Genomic DNA, 18879 nt, shown 5'->3' with positions numbered 1-18879 from the left:
ACGCTATAATTCCTTTTTATTCTTTGTCCCTCTTTAGAATCTACACATCCCCCAGTCCACAAGTTGCTTTCACACAAAATAAAGGATAATTTTCTTCTTTCTAGTTGACTATTCCATGTTTCTGCTCCCTCCATTTTCCATCAGAAATCCACAGAATCCAGGCAAAAACACCCTTTATGGGCTTCGGGGCAGAGCCACAGTCCAAAAGACAGAGCTCCCCACCCCCGTCCCCCAATTTGCCGGTTCCCTGATTCTCGTCTTCTCATCAAAGACCACTCAGGCCAGGACGGGGGGGAACTGTCATCAGGTTTTATTTTATTTTTCCAACACATTAAATAAGCTGAATATATTAACAAGTATTTTCCAAGTATTATTAAAAACGCAGCTGCCTTCTCCACTGGTGCCAAGAAGAGAAGAAGGGCCGAGACGCCAGGCAGACCCACACTGAACCCGCCCCACGCAAGGCAGGAGGGGATGGGCCAGGTATGTATCCTGACTGTCTCCCAGCCCCATCCCTCCAGGACACCCCATGGTGCCATGCCCAGAGTGTGCCAGTCCCGCCCAGATGGCAGAATGAGCTGGCTCTTCCCTTGCCAGCCTCATGGGGGGGGCGCCCCCAGCCCGAATTCCCTTCACCCCAGCCCTGCATCTTCCTTCTCAGCACCCACCCATGCTGGAGGGCATCGCCCCACCTGAGCAAGAGGTCGGGAAACCAAGGGCTCGACCCCAAGGCTGCAACGGGGCCAGGCAGGGGAGGGCCAAAGCAGCAGCAGCCCTTTATTGCACAGAGACCAGGCTGGGCATCAGACAGCTCCTCCTGCCTTCTGACGGGCTTGGCAGCCCTGCCTGCAACATCGCACCTGCCTGTCCCAATGGGGCAGTGCCACCCGCTCAGCCCACCTAGCTCCCAGAGGTCTGAAGGGCAGCCAGGACATCCAGGCGGTTTTGAAGTGCACCTCCACCGCAGGGCCAGCCTCAGGACTGGGCTTCCGGCAACTTGAGGCTGGGTTCTGCCAGGCCCGGCGCCAGGCCCTTGCAATGCTGGGGGTGCCTCTCCGGGCACTGCAGGCTCTTGGCCTCGCAGTTCAGGTTCTGGTAACGGGGGGTGCTGGCGGCCGGCCGGTGGCAGACAGAAGCAAAGCTGAAGCTAAAGGGAACCAGGCAGCAGGCCGGGCAGGCCAGCACCTCGTCTTGCTCCATCACGCAGCTGCTGTTGGAGGGGCTCAAGGGCAACGCCGTCCCCGGGCACTCCGTCTGTGGTCTCTCCACTGTGGGGGGCACACTCAGTTCAGAGAAGCCCCTGCCCCAGCCCTGCGGCTTGCTGTTATTGTTCAGGAGTATTCCGTTGGGGGTCCACGGCTGGGCTGCCGACACAGCCGTGCTGATGAAGCTACCGTTGGTCAACAGGGGTGCTGGGCTGGAAGATGCTGGAACCGGGCTGTCCGGACTGCAGTCCATCCACTCGCCGGCAAAGGAAACAGGGGGGTCCGGAGGGGTGTGGTCCAGGGCCGAGAGCGGACTGTGGGGTGCCTGCTCCCGGCGAGGCAGCTCTGGGGAAGCTGGCAGCGAGCGACACCTGCGCAAGATGGGGATGGGCTCGGCAAAGTTGCACTGCATCTCCACGGTGGGTTCTGGCGTGATGGGGGTGCCGGGTGGAAGAGGTGAGGGGGGTGGCAGGTTGAAGGTCAGGGAGATCAAGGACTTGCTGGGCGTGTCGAAGAGCTTGATCCTGCCTCCCTTGAGGTCCTGTCGCTGGGAAAAGGGGTTGACTCGCTGTGGAGTGTCGTGGGCACGAGGCAAGGTGGGCGACCGAGGGCGGAACATGTCCGACTGGCTGCGGGAGAGGGGCTGCTCTGGGGTCAAGAGCCTTTGGCCAAGCAGGCCGGATGGGGCGTTGGGGAAGGACAGCTGCTTGGCCGTTTGACCTGGATGCAAAAGGAAGGGTGGACATGTTAGAGGCACCCCAGAATGGCAACTCAGACTGCCCTACACACTGCAAAAGCTGAAGCTAGACCAGGAAACAGCTCAGTTGCACCACGTTCTGAAGGGCTGGGAAGTAACTGCCCTGGCACACCCAGAGAATCGTGCGTATTTCTCTCCACTTGCTCCCCAACGGCTCCTAGGCCCAGGAGAAAAGCCCTCCTCTGCCCCCAACTCAAGCCGAGGGTGCGAGGCCTTCCGAGGCTGCCTATTTCCATCCTTCCTACCTTCGCCCCTTCCCAGCACCGGAGACGGTTCCTGTAATCGTAATTGTAAACAAAACAAAACCCAACCACGTGATCCCTCTTCCAAGGGGGGCAACTTCCCCACCCGCCCCCTCCCTGCATGGAAACTCCCGTCTTGACAGACGCTCACCATTCAGTGTGGGTGCCGAGTTGGCAGGGAGGGCTGTCCCATTGTTGTCCGTCAGGGCCAGGCCAGGGTCTCCCGCCATCAGCAGCATCGCCTCCAGGCGCTGAACGATCTCCAGGAAGGAGGGCCGGGCCGTGGGCTCCATCTGGGGGCAGGAGAAGGAAGCACGTGGGCCGGCTCGTTCTCTTTCGGGTCCAGTTGCAGGCCCAGTGTATGGCGATGGGCAAGCAGGCCTCCGCACATCTCAGTGGTCCCCCTGGCCTTTCACGTTCCGCACCAGCTCCCTATTCTGCCTTTACCTGTGGAGCAGAGCTGGCCTCCCCTCCTTAGGAAACCCCTCCCCTCCAGCTCAGCCTGCTCTCTGCAATTCATCATCCCCGGAAAAACTCCCCACGGAATTCAGAAAGATAGGCGGGACCCTCCAGGCTGCCTGGTGGCTTTGCCCCTGGATGGTAAAGCTGCAGCTTTACCCGCAGCTCCTCTGAGGACCACTCCCTCCCTCTGGCGCAGCGGAACAGGCAGCTCTGCAAGGGACCCCACCTGGCATGAGTGTCCCTTCCAGGGCTCTTAGCCAGGCTTCAGCAGCATCCCACCTTCCTTGTGGGGGGGGGAAGAGGCGCCAGGACCCACCTTGCAGCAGTGGAAGGCCAGATGGAGAAAAGCCGCTGGACAGTTGGCTCCCACCAGGTTGCAGAACGCAGCCACATCGAGGCCAAAGTCCTGCAGAGAGAAAGGGTGAAGGGAGGGAGGGGCGGGGGAAGATCTATCTTCCCCTCCCCCCCAAAAGAAAGATGCTCTTTGGGAGGCAGGACCAGGCAGCTAGCTGCCACACTGCCTGGACTCACCCAATTGCAACCGTGTTCCCCCCCCCTCAGAAATTCAAGGGGATTGCTCAAGAGGGAAAGCCTTTCCCAAACAAGCCCCCCCCCCCGCCAATACAGAGTGCTTCCAGTGAGACCCTGTCTGCTCTTCAACCTTTGGGCCGCTGTATAAATGGCATTGCAGCAGAGAGACTTTCTTCAGAAACAAAAAACAAACATTTATTGGGGTCTCCCAGGGTGGGAATCCACCTACCAGGGATCATCAGGTGTCACAAATGAGGGAGCTGCCAACTGGCTTGGTCTGGTCTGGGAAGGCTACCCTGAACACAGCATTGTCTCCACAATTGGAAGCTGCCAGTCTGGGGAAAAGGTTGATCTAGCTCAGGGGTCTTCAAACTTGGCCCTTTTATGACTAGTGGACTTCAACTCCCAGAATTCCTCAGCCAGGAGTTTGCTTCTGGGCTGGCTGGGCACAGAAGGTTCAGTCCCCTGGGTTTTATGCTGCAAATAGGCTGGCAGGAATATGCACTAGCTAGAGCTCCCAAATGAAAGAAGCTCACCCAGAGAGCGCCAGCCTCACCTTGCATGCCCTCCAGGACCCTGCCCGAAGACCCAGGCATCCAAATAGGGGTGCCAGGGGGGAACCGGGGTCAAGATGCCTCCAGGATACACCCTGGCATACCAGCAAGTAACTTTGCAGGAAAAGGCCTCTGAGAAGCAATGAAGAAGACCCCACGTTGGAGGGCAGCCTGAGGCTTGGGGGGGGGGCTTTTAAAAGTGACCCTCTGTACATTTTAGCATCACAGTCAACGTTCGGCTTGCCGTAATCATTCCATAGCTTTTAGCGCTTCGGGAGGGAAAGATGGTTCTCCGCTGCACCAGGCACAAAGAGTGGCAGGTAAGCGGCACTTAAGCCAAGGCAGCCTCTGCCAGCCAAGCTCAGTGACAGGAACTATGGCCCCTCTTGCACCCCCTTTGCAAGCTGGTCTTGACAGATGCACTGGGTTTAAGCAGTGTGCTGATTCAATTAACCTCCCCCCCAAAAAATCCACTCGTCCATGAGCTGGCTGAATAAGCCGCGTTCCCCTGAGTCACAAGAGGCAACTGGGCGAATGCCACGGGTGGATCAAGAACTGCCCTGGTGCAAGACTAGCCAGGGGGTAAAACTGGTGAGGCTTCCTGCCACTAGGACTCCTGACACCGAGGGAGCCAGATGGAGCCAGGCTCCATCACTTCTTTGTGGCATCTCATGGCTGCAAGTTAGTTCACACATGCACCGTTCCCCTCCTCTCCCCCCACCCCCCGAAATCTGATCCCCTGCCAAGGACAAAGCATTCAGGGATTGACTGGAGGAAGGAGCCCCCTCAGAGCCCCTCGGAGCTCAGCTCCTTCCAGACCCCTCCAAGCTCCTGGACTCTTTTTTTTTTTAATCCCACTTATATCCCGCCCTTCTCTGAAGACTCAGGGCGGCTTACAATCCAAGAAGCACAAATCAATGTACTTAGCAATAGCCTTCATTCTATGTATATGCCTGCTTATTAGGGCTTTCGGGGGCCCCCAAGCAGCATTTTTACAAAGTCAGCTTATTGCCCCCAACAATCTGGGTCCTCATTTTACCTAACTCGGAAGGATGGAAGGCTGAGTCAACCTTGAGCCTGGTGGGACTCGAACCTGCACTAATTGCAGGCAGCTGGTGTTACTTAAGGAGGCATTAGCCCACTGCTCCACCAAGACTCTGCGCAGGACCGGGGCTCGTCTCTGCCAACCCGTCTGTCCGCTTTAAGCTCTCTCTCCCCAAGGGGGCCGGCAGTCTCCCCTATTGCTGGGTCTGCAGAAGGATGTGGAGGGGGGCTTACCTCAGTGCGAGGCAGGTAGTCGGGGTCGGCCGGCACTCGCGCGATGGTCTCACAGAGGATGATGCCATAGGCAAAGACGTCCGCCTGCAGGAGACAGGGATGGGGTGGTCTCGGAGGGGCCGGGGGAGCCCTGAAGCAGGGAGGCCAGGAAGAATGGAGCCAGGGAGGGGGAAAAGCAGGCACCCTCATCCTCCCCCCCCGCCCCGTCTCCCTCTGATTGTCACTCTTTCTCCCGGGGCTCACCTTCTCGTTGTACAGCTCCCCATGCAGGACCTCGGGGGCCATCCAGTACGGAGAGCCCACCACGGCTAGGGGCTCCTTCTCGCTGCCCTCACTGGAAGGAGAAGGAGGAGGGGCTGTGAGAATGCAGGGTCAGGAGTTTGGGGGTTGGGGGAGGGTGAACAGAGGGAGCAACAGCCAAACTCACCTGTAGGTGGGGATTTTCTCTGCCAGGCCAAAGTCACCCACCACTGCTGTGTAGCCATTGTCCTCACACCTGACCAAGCAGTTCTGGAGGGGGGGGGGCGGTGGAAGGAAGAGTACATTTGAGAGGCCATTCCAGGTAAAAGGCATCTCCCAGGATGGGGTATCTCTGACCAGACAACCCCCTCCCAGGGAATAAGGAGAGGGCTTAGGGGACGACCACATCAAAGGCTTCCCAGGTGCCAAAAGTCTCTGCTATCCCTTCTCCGGGCCCTAGAAAGCTGGGTCCAGGACTTCGGGGGACCCCATGGCAGAAGCTGTTCTTTTTCCAGCATACCTTTCAGGGGAGGCCCTTCAAGGTCCCCCTCCCCAATCAGTACAACCCCTGGTGTCAAGCTGCCCCACCACTCATCCGAGATCCAGTGTTGGATTCCCCTGCTGAATCCCCTGCCCACTTTGAGGCACAGATGTGGGTGTGGGTGTGCAGCAGAGCCCCCCCACACACACCTTGGAGGTCAGGTCCCGGTGGAAGATGCCCTTGCTGTGGAGGTAGCAGAGCCCCCGGGCGATGTCCAGGGCCAGCTTGAGGCGGACGGGCCAGGGGAGTGGGGTGGGGCTGTCGAGCAGCTGCTCCAGGTTCCCCCCATTGATGTACTGCGGAGAGAGAAAGAAGGGCAAGTTGCAGGGGGCCTCGGTCCCCCAGAACAGCCAGGCCCTTGGCTGATCCTTGATGCCCAGCCCCTAACACCTCACCTCTGTCAGCGCATGCAGCTGGCCCTGGTGAACGCAGACCCCCATGAACCTGAAGAGGAAGAGAGGACCCATCAACAGTGAGACCCCTGCCTGGCACCCCTTAGCTTCCCTCTGTCACCAGCACCCCTGGATAAAAAGGAGGACTGCCCCCTGCTCTGCCACGGACACCAGAGGCCATGCTCACCCCTTCCCCACTCCCAGAGGGTGCTTACACATGAGGAGCTCCGGGTGGGTCTCTCTCAAGCCATTCGGGGTGGCACCAGGAGACCCCTGGCAAGAGGGGGCCAGGAGCAGGTGGTGGAGCCTCCCAGCCCTTCTTCCACTAGACCCCTGAGCATTTATGCCTGGCCCTCCCAGCTTCCCAGATATTCTGGGCCCTCCTCCCCACCCAAGCGGGCTGCTTTCTTCCAGACAGGGAAGCCCCGAGATCCACCAGCCCCTGTGCCGTACCGGAGGATGTTGGGGTGGCAGAGCCGGTTCATCAGCTGCACCTCGCGCAGCATGTTCCCTCGGTTGCTGGTCAGCTTGTTCATCTTCAGCACCAGGACCTGTCCCGACTGACGGTGCCTCACCTGCAGGGACAGCTGTCCGTCACTCTGGGTCACCCTGGCCCCGTAGTTGGCGCAAAGGGAAAACTCTGAGCCCAGTCTGGATGGCACCCCGTGGAACCAGCCCCAATAGCAGTCCGTGCCCAAAGGCCCTGGGGGAGCAGAGCTCTTCCAGCTTCCACACGCTGAACCAAACCCCTGAAACGCCCAGGCAACCTGTCCCTAGGCTGGGAATCATGGGAACCAAAGTTAAATGTTCCGAGGAGATGGAGTACCAGCTTCAGAATCAGCCAAAACCAGAAAGGCAGAAACAGACTCAAAGCTTTGGAGATGCTTGAGAGCCTGGGGCCAATCTCCGCCCCGACATGGCCTCTGCCCCAGGGTTTCCCATCCATGGCACTTGAGGAGGTGTGGACCCCCAGAATGCCCCAGCCAGCATGGTCTCAGCCCCCTCCTCAATCGGCAGGCTGGCTGGGGGGATTCTGGGGGTCCACACCTCCTCAAGTGCCATGGTTGGAAAAGCTGCTCTCAACAGTTCAGCCAAAGTTTCCAAACACCTGACACAAGCATCATGGGAAACACACACACCCCCAGTTCTGCTGGAGCTCCCTCCCCAAAATTGCCAATGGGCTCACATTCAGGGAAGCAGAGGGCACCACCACCCCTTTGAGGAGGGCCCAAAGAGTGGGCATTAGGGAAGAGCAAAAGGGGGGAGCAAAAGAGGGGGAGCGGCAGAAAGGGGGTAGCCCAGAAAACACACGTGGGCCCTGCTGTTAAGCGAGGATCCTCCCTCCCACTCCCAGGTTGCGATGGCTTCTCCTGACCTTCCTCGTTCCAAAGGTTTCTCATATTCTAGCATAACTGCAGATTTCATCTGGAAATTGCTGAGCAGCTGTATTTTTTATTGATTTATGGCCTTTGCGCCAGCCACTGTCTGAAGCTGCACAGAGATGAATGTGGCGTCCCTGCCTGGAGGCTGGCGAAACAGAAGGGCAGGGCAGAACCGGTCAAGAGGACTCAGGACTTTGGTGGGGCCTCGGGAGGCTCACCAAGCCAGGGCGCGTTGAGAGGAGGCGATGCCTATGCCCCACAATTCCTGTGCCAGCCTGCCACCCTACCCACTCCCCTTCCCTCATTGACCCTCCAGCGACCTCTGCTTTAGGACAGGAATCTGGGTGCATCGGAAAAGCTTCTAGCACCCCACACAGGGCTAACGGGGCAGGAAAATTGGGGGAGGGCAAGCATGCCAACGCTCAGGAGCCCATTCCCCCAGCACTGCCATCAACCAGGCACAAGGACAAGGCGAAGGGCACCTGCCCAGGTGGCACACAGGTGCTCTTTCAGGGCCAGGAGCTTCTGCTGGTGACCCCAAAGCCAACTCCAGCATTCCCTGCCTTGGCTCCATTCATAGCTCCACAGTGGCCAACCAAAAGGCTGTGCAGGTGCCCAGCGGGATCTTTGCCCAGAGAGTAAGAGCCCCATAGGCGGCTGCCAGGTTTGCAGGCCAAAAGGAGCCCCTTTATTTATTTATAGATCATATTTATATAGCCACCTGCCACACCGAACGTGACTCTGGGCAGCCTAGCATAAAACCATTCAAGAAACCTTAAAAGAAACCCAGTCTCGCCCCCACCCCCACCCCGGAGCACAGACTTAGGGGTACAGTTTCCCCACTGTGGAAGGTCAGGCTTTTCCCCAACAGGGCCCAGCCAGGACAGGACTGGAAGGAGGGGGAAGTGGCTGGAAATGTCATTTCCCAGGGACAGAGTTTCAGCCAGGAGCTGAGCCCAGTTGGAGGATGAATCTGTACTAGCCACAGCAGCATCCCCCCATCACCACCACCGCCCAGGGCCTAGGAGCAGTCTGCAGGCCCTCATGCCCTGGGCAAGGCAGGCCTGTTGAACAGCTGCCCGGACAGGCCCAGCCGTCTCACCGCCCCCTCTGCGGGTGCATCCTCCCTCTCAAATTCCTGGGCTCTGCAGCCAGAGATCATTCCTGTCCTTTTTAGTCCATGCCTGAGTCTCCCTCCGCTGTGCCTGCTCCCCCCACCCCATCCTTCTGGCCCTGGATATGACTGCCCCCCCCATTCCGGGAAGGGGCTGGGTTGTGCAACCGGGAGGAGCCCAAGTTAAGTCTCTCTCCCTGGGTGGGCAGTGTGGGGGACACACCCCTCCTCTTTGGTTGGAGCCCACTACCCCCTTTCTCAGCAAGGGATGGGGGTACCTCCATGCCAAAGCTCCAGATGCCCCCTCTCCATCCATCCCATGCCCAGCCTGGCAGAGCTCTCTGCCCCAAGAAGGAGCCGTGAGACTTGAGGCTGAGCACACCAGCTGTGCCAGCAGGGGAGGCCCAGGGTCACACGGGGTCATGTCACCCAGAGAGGGACCCCGTCCTCTGGCTGCCCTCAAGCTGCCTCTGTAGGCCTGAGCTAGCTAGGGCCTCCGAAGGAGGAAAGCCAGTTGCCTGGCACGTCTCCTGCTTCCCCCGCCTCCACCCGAGAGGCAATGCTCCTGCCAGCCAAGCTCCTCTGCTCTCAGCAGAGCGCAGATCCTGCCCATCAAAGCCCCCTGCAGATCTGGGAAGACAGGGCCTCCAGGGCTTAGAGGGCCCCTTGTGGCATCCAGCCAGCCCAGGCCCACAGCTGGAGAACAGCTGCCTGCCAGGAACTGTCCCTCCACTGAAGCAGGCAACAAGGCCAGCACGTTCCTCCCCCATCTTGCCTCCCCAGCAAAGAAGCTGCTCCCACGCGGGGGGGGGGCAGGCCCAGCCCTTGCACTTCTCGGTGTCCAGGGACGGTCTTTCCGGGACCCTCAGTTAAGGGGACTAGAACAGGCTGCCGCTCCCAACCAGAACCCCCAGCAGGGTCACTTTGGATGGAGTTGTTGAAGGGTACCCCCAAACTGTGGCCGTGGGAGGTCAAGTGCAGCAGCCAAGCTGGATTCCGTGTCTGGGGTGGAGAGGGTGCCTGCAGCAGGTGGGAGAAGGGCATATGGGGAGTATTGAGGCAAAGACCCCCTGGGCCTTGGGGAAGGGTCAACATGGGCTTCAGGCCTGTCCCACACATGCTGAGAGTATGGGAGAAGGAAGGAAACAGGCAAATGCCGTGGGGGGGGGCTCTCGGGGAGAGAGCACATAGGAAGAAAGATGCAGGCCCACTGCAGCGACCCTTTGATGCCACAGAGGCTGGCAGGCCCTGTGATGCGGCAGCACAGCAGCCAGGCAAGCCGAAGAGGAGCCAAATGTCCCCCGTCTCTCTGGGGCACCTGGTCCCACTGGGGCCCCCAACAGCAGCTGCACCACTGAGGAAGGGTGATCAGGAGAGTGTTCTCCCCAGAGAAGCTGGACGGGCTGCTGAACTGCAATGGTCAGCGATTCCAGCCCCACCAGAGGACAGCTCTCTTCCTGCAGGTTGAGAGTTCCTCCCGGGCTGGCAGAACGCAGCCTTGGCCTGTCACTTTGCCATGGCAAAAGGGAATATATAACAATACAAAGGCGAGAATGCTCTCCGGAAGGCCAGACTTGCTGCCCATTGATCCACCCACATGACATCGCTGCCCCCAAAGCGACCCTGAGCCCCTGTCGGCTCAGGAAGAGGACTGAGCCCCTGGCCCAGCCCTAGCACTGCTGCAGGACCCCAAAGATGCCGGAGAGTGCCAGGACAGAGCCAGTCCCAGGAAGACAATGGGGCTCGGACCTCCGGATACACCGGAGCATCACCCCACTTGTAAGAGCTGACCCTGGCCTCTTCTTCTTCATCTTCACACACACACACACACCCACTACCCTGTTCAAAGCCTCCGAATCTCCTCATCTTGCTTTTACCCAGGCACATTCACACAACAGCCTTCACGCTATGTTCACCTTGGCATGGGTGAAACAGGTACGTGGAGAGAATCCAGCCTATTTGGTCCATTCAGCGGTTGTGCGCTCGAAGATGGAAAGTGGCTGGCAGAGGAGCTGCCCAAGGAAGGGGCAGGCCAGGAGTGGCCCCAGCCCCAAAGCTCTGCACTGCTCCAGGCGAGCCCCCTTCTGCCCAGGTCACAGGCCCAACAAGGGGCAAGGCGGCCCCCACCTGTTCACGCAGGGACGGAGAGGGCAGAGATGGGCTTCGACTCAGCTCCCTCTGCCTGCCCAAAGCCTGAGAAGCCCCACCCCCAGGAGGCACTCTGCCCCCTACCAAGCCTCTCCCACTCCAGTCACTGCTCAAGCTTCCCAGAAGGCAAAGCCCCAGCCGGGCAGTGCAGAGCAACTGTGCCAGCCTTGCGCCAGCCGACCTCCGGAGCTGGAGGCACGGCAGAGATCCAGCCCACCTCCCCTCCCAGCACAGAGACCTCGGCGGCTGGGGGCCAACTGCTCTGGCACAGCCTCACCACTTCACAGACAGGGCTGGCAAAGGGAGTACTAAGGTGGCCCCTGAAAAAGGCAGGCAGGGAGGGCAGTAACTGGGCAATCAAGGATCTCTGCCAATGCACCTGGAAGGCAGCCCTGAAGACCCCCAGGGGCGATAGGATGCATCCCCTCCCCCCACTGCCTTCAGTCCACAGGCAACCCCAGGCCTCTGTCCAGCCTTGTGTGGGAGTAACTCTGGGCACACCCAGCTTCCTGGCTGAGCCAGAGAAGAAAGCAGCCCCTCCCGGCCACCCACCCATGCCCGCATGCCATGTCCACCCTGGCAGCCGGCCTAGAATCCCAGCACATTTTTAGAGCTGAGCTCCATAAGAGCCACTTGCCTACCTCCAAGGCAGCCAGCTGAAGTGCAGCCTTGGCATTTCCCACACACACACACACACATAGAACCCCTCGGTCCCCAAGGGCACCCGGCCCTCCCTCCAGGCCCCCTGTCCCCACCGCCGCCCAAGTCCCAGAGAGTGGGGCTGCTCCCATGCCAGCCCGTCCATGAGTCAGTCTGAGGCGCCAGGCCAGGCCTCTCCCTGCTTGCCGTCACTCTCAGCCTGCTCAACACACACACACACACACACACACAGAGAGAGAGAGAGAGAGAGAGAGAGAGAGAGAGAGAGAGAGAGAGAGAGAGAGAGAGAGAGAGAGAGAGAGAGAGACTCCAGCAAGCTGAAGGCAGAGCCAGCATCCTAAGCTAAGTCTCTGGGGCAGCTCCCACCCACCCCCACTTTGCTACTCTTGAGGGCCTGGCACCCTTGAGGGTCTGGCACGGCCTCAGCACTTGACCTGATAACCCCAATACTGGCCCAAGGGAGACACACACACATACACACACCCGAGATTGCCGGACAGGATTTCCTGCCCAGAGGCTGCAACCCTTCCAAATCGAAGGCACGGCCCCTCCCTGGAGCAAACTGTCCAGACAGATAACTTCCCCCTCCACAGCTGATGCTGAAAGGGTTCAGCCCCGAGGTCCCCAGTGGCAGCCAGAGCGGAGCAGCCAGGCTCCTCACCCCACGCAGGTCACAGCCTCGGCAGGGAGTCTCCCGGACGAGCGCCAGAGGCTGCCAAACTCCGGCAACTGCTAGATGGCAGCAGGGCATTACCAGGTTTCAGGCTGGCCTGGGAGCCTGGCACAGCTCCCAGGACGGAGTTCATACAACACACCCAACTTGGTTCCTGAGCATTAACCTAGCTTCTGGTTCACGTTGCCCTAAACTAGGAACCAACCGAAAAAACTGGACTCTCACAGCACGCTAAGCAAGGGGCATTAAGACCAATGGAAAAACTAACCAGGACCATCGCCAACCAAGCTCAGCACCTGGAGCAATGCAGCCACTGGGCCTGAACGGATAAGGGTGAGTTGTGTGAACTCAAGCCGGCTGCCTCCAAAGAACAAGCCAAGCCTCACGCACTGGGCCTGCTGAGAGCAACAAAGGCTGCCGGACTCCAAGGCCCATCAGCCCAGCCTATCTGAATTCAGCAGTGGCCACTTGGTCAATCGCCCCCGGCTGGCGGGCTCTGGTGGCCCGTGACCCAGCAGAGTGGGCTGAAAGGCACCTCTTAGCAACGGCAGCCAGCCGGGCCAGGCAAAGGGGTCAACAGGCACCTTGCAAGGGAGGAGACCCAGGGAGAACCCGGCAGAGCAGCCAAGCCAACCTCCCCATCTGGCTGCCTGCCCGGCAGCAGGAGGAGCTGCCCAAATGAGGCTGGCCCAGAGAGGAACAACGGGGAGGCCTCAGAGCCCCCTCCCCCCACAAAAGCAGCAGCCCCCCCCCCGATCCAGGCTGGAGGACTTGCAAAGGCTCATTCCAGAGGGAGATGGAACAGACACACACCCGCCCCCCGTTGTTGCTCAACCACCACCGTCCCTGCATTGCTCACCACTGGCCGGGCTAACAGCCCCCCACCCCTCACCCACTCCACCCAGGGGTGTCACCACATCTACTCAGTGCAGAGCCTGGCCAAAGCGAAGCCTTTGGGTGGCTCACAGGGCTAACAAGAGCAGAAGCCAAAGTTACGGAACAGAGCAGCACACAGTTCTGAAGAAAGAGGGATATAAAACATCCTAAAAGAGGGCCCCTCCCCCCAAATACACACAAAGCCCCAGGAAAGACGGAAACAGATAGAGCTCTGGGGACGGTCAGAGAAGGCCCACCTCCCGGTCCCAGCAGAGGACCCCACTGAATCCAGGGGAGCTGGAGCATGCCCAGAAGAGGGGCACAGCACCTAGAGACCATCCGGACCCTTTGGAAGCACTTCTCCCTGCAGCCAGCAGGAGGCGCTTCTCTCCAGGAAAGCCAGAGAATCAAGTTGAGCCAAAGAGTCCAGAGAAAACGATTCTTTGGACAAGAGAGACCCCACACCCCAAGTGCACAAAGCGGACTGGCCCTTCCCCTGCAAAAAGCCTCCTGGTCCCACATCAGCTTCCTCTGCCTGGCCAAAGAGGCCCTTCCCTTCCCCACAGGTCCCCTCCCCGTCACAGCCAGAAATGCTTCCAACTTGGCCAGCCTTGGCTTCCCTCCTGTCTTTGCCTGAGTTGGGGGATGACCCCTCCAGAGCAGAGCTGGACCGGCTCCCCTCTCCTCCCACGAGAGAAGGAAGGGTTGGCCAGCCAAGGCCTCTCCGTGCATCAGCCCAAAAGAGGAGATCAGAGCTTTCCAACTGACTGAGCCACAGTCTGTCCTGGGATCTCTGCCCCACCTCCAGCAGCAAAGATGACTTGGACCCCCAGCTTCCCCCCAGCTCAATCAAAGCCCCCCACTCCTGTCACCACAGACTCTGCCATGTTCACAGCCTTCCTGTGCCTCTTGCGGCTGGCAACTGGTCCGGCCACTGGGGTCATATGTGCCATCAAGCATGGCTGTGCCACGCAGGGCAACCTTCCAAACCAAGGCTGTCAGCAGACCCCCATCCTGGAACATGGCAAGTCCTGTCAAGGGAACCTTCGAAGAGGAAGGGGTCTTTGGCTGGCTGGACCACAGGAGACCATTTGCCCGCTGCTGGTTGCCATGGCTTCACCTCTGCCAAGATGCTAAGCAGCTGTCTTGGGCTGCAGATCCCTCTTGTTAACTCTGCACGTGGACAGAGGACCGGCAGCTGGCAAAGGGCCAGAGGGGCACAGGGCTACATCCCACAGTAAGCGTAAGCTGACACTGAGGCCATCTGTTCCAGGCTGAGCAACAGAAGGGGCAAACAACTGCGTCAGAATCCAGCCCCCTTCTGGGACGGGGGGGGCACAGAGGTTCTGGGCAGGACACGGGCGAGCGGTTTCCCGTCAGGTGACCCAACGTTAGGGCTCCTTGCCTCAAGGGGATCATGACAGCCATCTGTCACTTGGTGACCTCGGAATTTGGCTCCAAGCCCCCTCCAAATTGCCCCTCCCTGCGGGAGCAGGAGAGCAGCTGGCACCAGAGCCACAGAACCTGCCAAGCATCCCAAGGCAGAGTGAGTGGCTGGAAGAGTCCGCAGCCCTGCCCATTCACCAGTCCTAACAATGAAGGCCTCCATAGCTGGATAAAAACGCCAAATCCAATGGAAAACACCTGGCTGCCTGGGCCAGGAACCCTCCGAACCCTCTTCCCCGAGCCAGATCGGAGTCGGCCTCCAGGACGGGACGGGTCCCCGCCGCGGCAGCTTGACCTGCAGCGCAAACTGGGGGGGGGGCTTCAGCCAAGGCTGCCGGCTGCGGGGCCCTTCGGGGCCACGAGGGACCCCTGCTGTCAGCCCGAGGCCAGCCCGCAGCAATCCGGAGGAAGCAGCCGTGGCTGAGAGCAAACCCGGTGCAAGCGCGGGGTGCCTGTTGCCCGGGCCGAGTGAACGGTGCAGTGTATGCCTCCCAGCATACACAAAGGACAGCACAGCAGGAGGCTGATGGTGCAGATCAGCAGAGGGGCTGGACAGCTCCGGGCGATGACTGCTCACTCAGGATAAGCCTAATGACTTAAGCTGTTGACAGCCCCAGGCATGGTCAGCCTGGTGGGAAGCCAGGATCTACACCCATTGTCACCTGCACTGGCAGGAAGCCCAGGTTTGAACTGATTGGATGCCATCCACCTGGGCAGGTACAAATAGACGCCAGGCTTCCCTGTTTTCCCAGTTCGTTCTGTTCAGAATAAACTCATCGTTACCCCAGCTCTGTGTCCGTCTCTATGTGAAGCAGGCGACATTACAAACGGAACCGCCACCGCCAGTCTTTGGCGCTTCCCTCGTAGCTCCTCCGTCTCTCGGCTGCCAAATCCGGCCCGGCCCCCTTCGAGCCCACGCCCCCCCCCTCCACGAAGCCTCTCGGCAGTAAACAGAGCCGAGCCTCCCTCTGGCCTCCGGGGAGGGGGCGGCAGAGCGGCAGCGGGGTGGTGGTGGGGGGGGGGAGAGCTGCTCTTCCCCGCGCGGGGCAAGCCAGGCCTGCCCGCCCCTCCCGGCGGCGCTCTCCCGTCTCGGCGGCTGCCCACCTCCGCCCACCCGGCCCCCTGGCTCGCTCGCCCGGGCGGACGGACGGACGGACGGTCTGCCAGGCTCTGGCGGGGCGGGCGGGGGGTCCGTCGGGGCCGGCGCGCTCACCTTGAAGACCTCGGAGAAGAAGCCGGCGCCGATCTTCTCGCAGTAGAAGTCGTCGAGGCGCGCCAGAGTAGAGACGGCGCTGCGCAGCGCCCGGTAGGAAGAAGGCCGCAGCCGCCCGCCCGCCTGCCAGCCCCCCGGGCCCGGCGCCTCCCCCTCGACCTCGTCCAGCCGCAGGGAGAGCCCGGGCCGCCGCGGCAGCTTCTCCCGCTCCATGCCCGGAGCGCCCCAAGGCCATGCGCGGGGGCGCGGGAGGCTAGGCGGGAGGGGGGGCGGCTGCGCTACGCCCCCGGACGCCGCGGGCTTCGGCCTCCGGAGAGCTCGGTGGCTCTGCGGCCCGCTAGCGGCCGCCTGTCGGAGGCGGAGCCGCGGCGGGCGGAGCGAGCCTTAACTCCTCGGCTGCCGCGGCTGGAGCCGAGCACGGCGGCGGCGGCGGCGGCGGCGGCGTCTGACCGCGCTCGGCGTCCTCCCGGGGGCGGCCGGGAAGCGCGGCTCCGGCTCAACCTGAGCCCGCTTCGGGCCGGCCCCTCTCCGCGGTCCGCGCCCGTCCGCCGGCGCCCCATCGTTGGGCCGTGGCCGAGCTCGCCCCTGCCTTCTGCCCGGCCTCGGACCGCCCGGCCGCTTGCACTCGGCGCCGCGGAACGGAACACAGTCCGCGCCCCGGGCTGAATGGCGGAGGTGGAGGACCTCTGGCCAGGGCGCCCTCCAGATGTTGGGACCGGAGTCCAGCGCATCTGGAGAGCCGCCCTGATCCGCGGACGAGCCGGAAAACGGCTCGTCCGAGTAAGGATCCAGCCCCTTCGGAAAGTCTCCGCGTTTACCGGACATCCTGGCCATAAGGACGCAACATCTGCCAGGCTGCTGCCTTGTTAATGGAGCGGCCGAGCAGGTGTCGTCCCTGCTGTTTTTCCCCAGATGTTGGAGGCAGAGCAAAGCTGCTTCTGCATATGGCGACTCCAGGAGTTGAGAGCCAGTGTGTTTGTTCACCTGTGGAACTCGCTTCTCCAGGTGTGCTGACAGGAAATCATGGTGGTTCCATGCTGGAGGGCCAGGTGTGTCGTCCTTCAAGTCCTGGGAAGGGGGCTCTTGCCTTCGTTTTTTATGTCTTTATTTTATACTAATTTTTTATTTAACTGTTTGGCTTCTGAGGCAGTGTTCAACCCAGGCAAAATGAGGATTTCAAACAACAGGAGCAAAGCAAATCAACACAGCATCAGCCATATGAGCCCCTTGTGGGAATTCAACAGCCAACCAGCTCCTCCCTGAGCTAATGAGTAGAATTGAGCCACTCTCAATTGGGTCCTTCCAGGTACCAGTCTCTGCAGGTGGTCCTGGATGATGGACTGAGAAATTCCCAGAAAAGCTCATCCCCCAGAGGGTCCGATCCCATCCCCTCTCCAATCCAGCCCTGCGCTCTGCTCTTAGCTGCCTGAAGGACATACGTGATTGCAAGCAGTGGGAGTGATGTTCACACCAGAGATGGATGTTATCCAGTCCCTTGGTTTCCTCAATCCTAGATGACATCACATCAGTCAGCATGGGGGATTATGGGCAGGTGGTGCCTACCTCCCAGGGCCATGAGGAGCAAAATTAGCCTCCTTTCTGGGGCTTGAGACAGCAGAGGTCTCCATTGCCACCACCACCACCACAAGCCTTAGCTTGTCCGGGCCATTGTTGGCATGACTCGCGCCGTGTTTACCTGGGAGCAGATGAGACTGCTGGGAACATTTCTTGCCATGGACAGATTGCTGGTGCACGACCAGGCAAATTAAGTGGAGCCACCACCTCCGCAGAGAGGAGAGTGATTCAGCTGCCAGGCATCTGATGTATCTCTAGATGTGCCCAGGTTGGTGCCCAGGGAGTTTCCCAGCATTCCAGAACAGCTTTGATGAACACCCTCAACCTCTGGAATACAGAGTTAGGCAGGGCACTAGGCAGGATTGCTCCAATTGGCCAATCCTCACCTGCCAGTCCCACGCCACCCTCTGGTCTGAGCAGCTTCAGGACATGAAGTAGGTGATGAAACACACTGGCAGAAGACAAACATGCATAGCCTGCTCAAAGTGGCCCAAGGAAGCATGCACCCACGGAACCTCTGCTCTGCTCTGTGGCAATAACAAGGGTGACATGGTCTATTCCTCTGCCCTTTAGTGCAACTGCTGAGGGACGAGCAGATGTCCATCCTTGGAAGGGGTGAAGCAGAAGACCTTGTGAGCACAATTAGGGTCCTCTGGCTGGTGAGGTCCCCAGGGAAATAGCTCTGAGGACAAAATAGCCACGAGGACAGAATCCAGGGAATGATGGAGCGGTCACCAGGCAAGAGTGCTCCTTTATGGGCGGGAGAGCTGCAGCCCGGGGACCCTGGCATTGGTCCATTTGCAACTTTATCTGGCACAGGAGGCACTGAAGGAGGTTTCTGACCTCTCATTACTAGATCATTAGGGTTCACTCTACGGTGGGGGGGCTGCTGCCCCTGAAGACCACCCAGAAATATAGGCTAATGCCAGAAACTGAGGGGCATATGCTTATGAAGCAGCCTTGGACCAGAACCCTCCCAGGGATGCCCTGATCACTTGTGTGTCTCTTAGTGCAATCCAAGGTGCTGGTTGGGGCCCTGGATGTCTTCCAGTTTCGAGGGGCAACAGGAGTGTCATAAAGGAATATGGAGAGGAGAAGAAAGGAAGGGAAGGGAAGGGAAGGGAAGGAAGGAAGGAAGGAAGGAAGGAAGGAAGGAAGGAAGGAAGGAAGGAAGGAAGGAAGGAAGGAAGGAAAGAAAGGCAGGCAGGCAGGCTGGCTTAAGGGAGGAGAACTGGCAATTCACTCCTGGTGGGAAGAAATTCAAGATAGCCCCCTCCCCACCCTTGCTTGTAGTAGGAGGAGACAGCTTTCAAGATGCGGCTGTGACACCCACTGCAATAAAGCAGCTTTCCCCGAGTCTTTGCGGGATCCGTTTCCTGAGCTGGCCTACCTCGAAGGGCGCATCCATCCCATGGTCTGCCATGAGGATTGCAGCCTCTTAACTGAGACCCAAATGGAGCAAGACGGTTTTGTGCTGGCTCTGAGCCAAGTGGCCATGTGGATGCTGGTTGCACCTGCCCCACAGAAGGGGAAGGATCCAAAATTGAGGTCTCACAACCTGGCACTTTCTCTTCTCAGGCCAAGGTGGTC

At 59.9% G+C, this 18879-nt stretch overlaps 1 protein-coding gene across 2 annotated transcripts; it reads right to left on the bottom strand.

Annotated features, from left to right (window-relative positions):
• Positions 1–295: 295 nt before the first annotated feature.
• On the bottom strand, positions 296–16055 carry TESK1 (testis associated actin remodelling kinase 1). 2 transcript variants are annotated; one of them, XM_081318203.1, is made up of 10 exons: positions 15715–16055; positions 6656–6777; positions 6206–6254; positions 5960–6106; positions 5457–5539; positions 5273–5363; positions 5030–5113; positions 2983–3072; positions 2356–2497; positions 296–1925 (listed from the first exon to the last, which is right to left on the bottom strand). In XM_081318203.1, the coding sequence occupies exons 1-10, from the start codon at positions 15925–15927 to the stop codon at positions 976–978; spliced, it is 1971 nt and encodes a 656-aa protein (XP_081174329.1). In that variant the 5' UTR covers positions 15928–16055; the 3' UTR covers positions 296–975. The 2 variants fall into 2 exon arrangements, with proteins under 2 accessions (XP_081174329.1, XP_081174330.1); XM_081318204.1 differs by lacking the exon at positions 15715–16055 and adding an exon at positions 15285–15428.
• Between the last annotated feature and the right edge of the window lie 2824 nt (positions 16056–18879).

This window comes from Vipera berus (assembly GCF_964194415.1).
Source record: "Vipera berus genome assembly, chromosome: 2".
NCBI lineage: Eukaryota > Metazoa > Chordata > Lepidosauria > Squamata > Viperidae > Vipera > Vipera berus.
The sequence above is the reverse complement of the archived record's forward strand: the minus strand, read 5'-3'. Positions and strand labels throughout refer to the sequence as shown.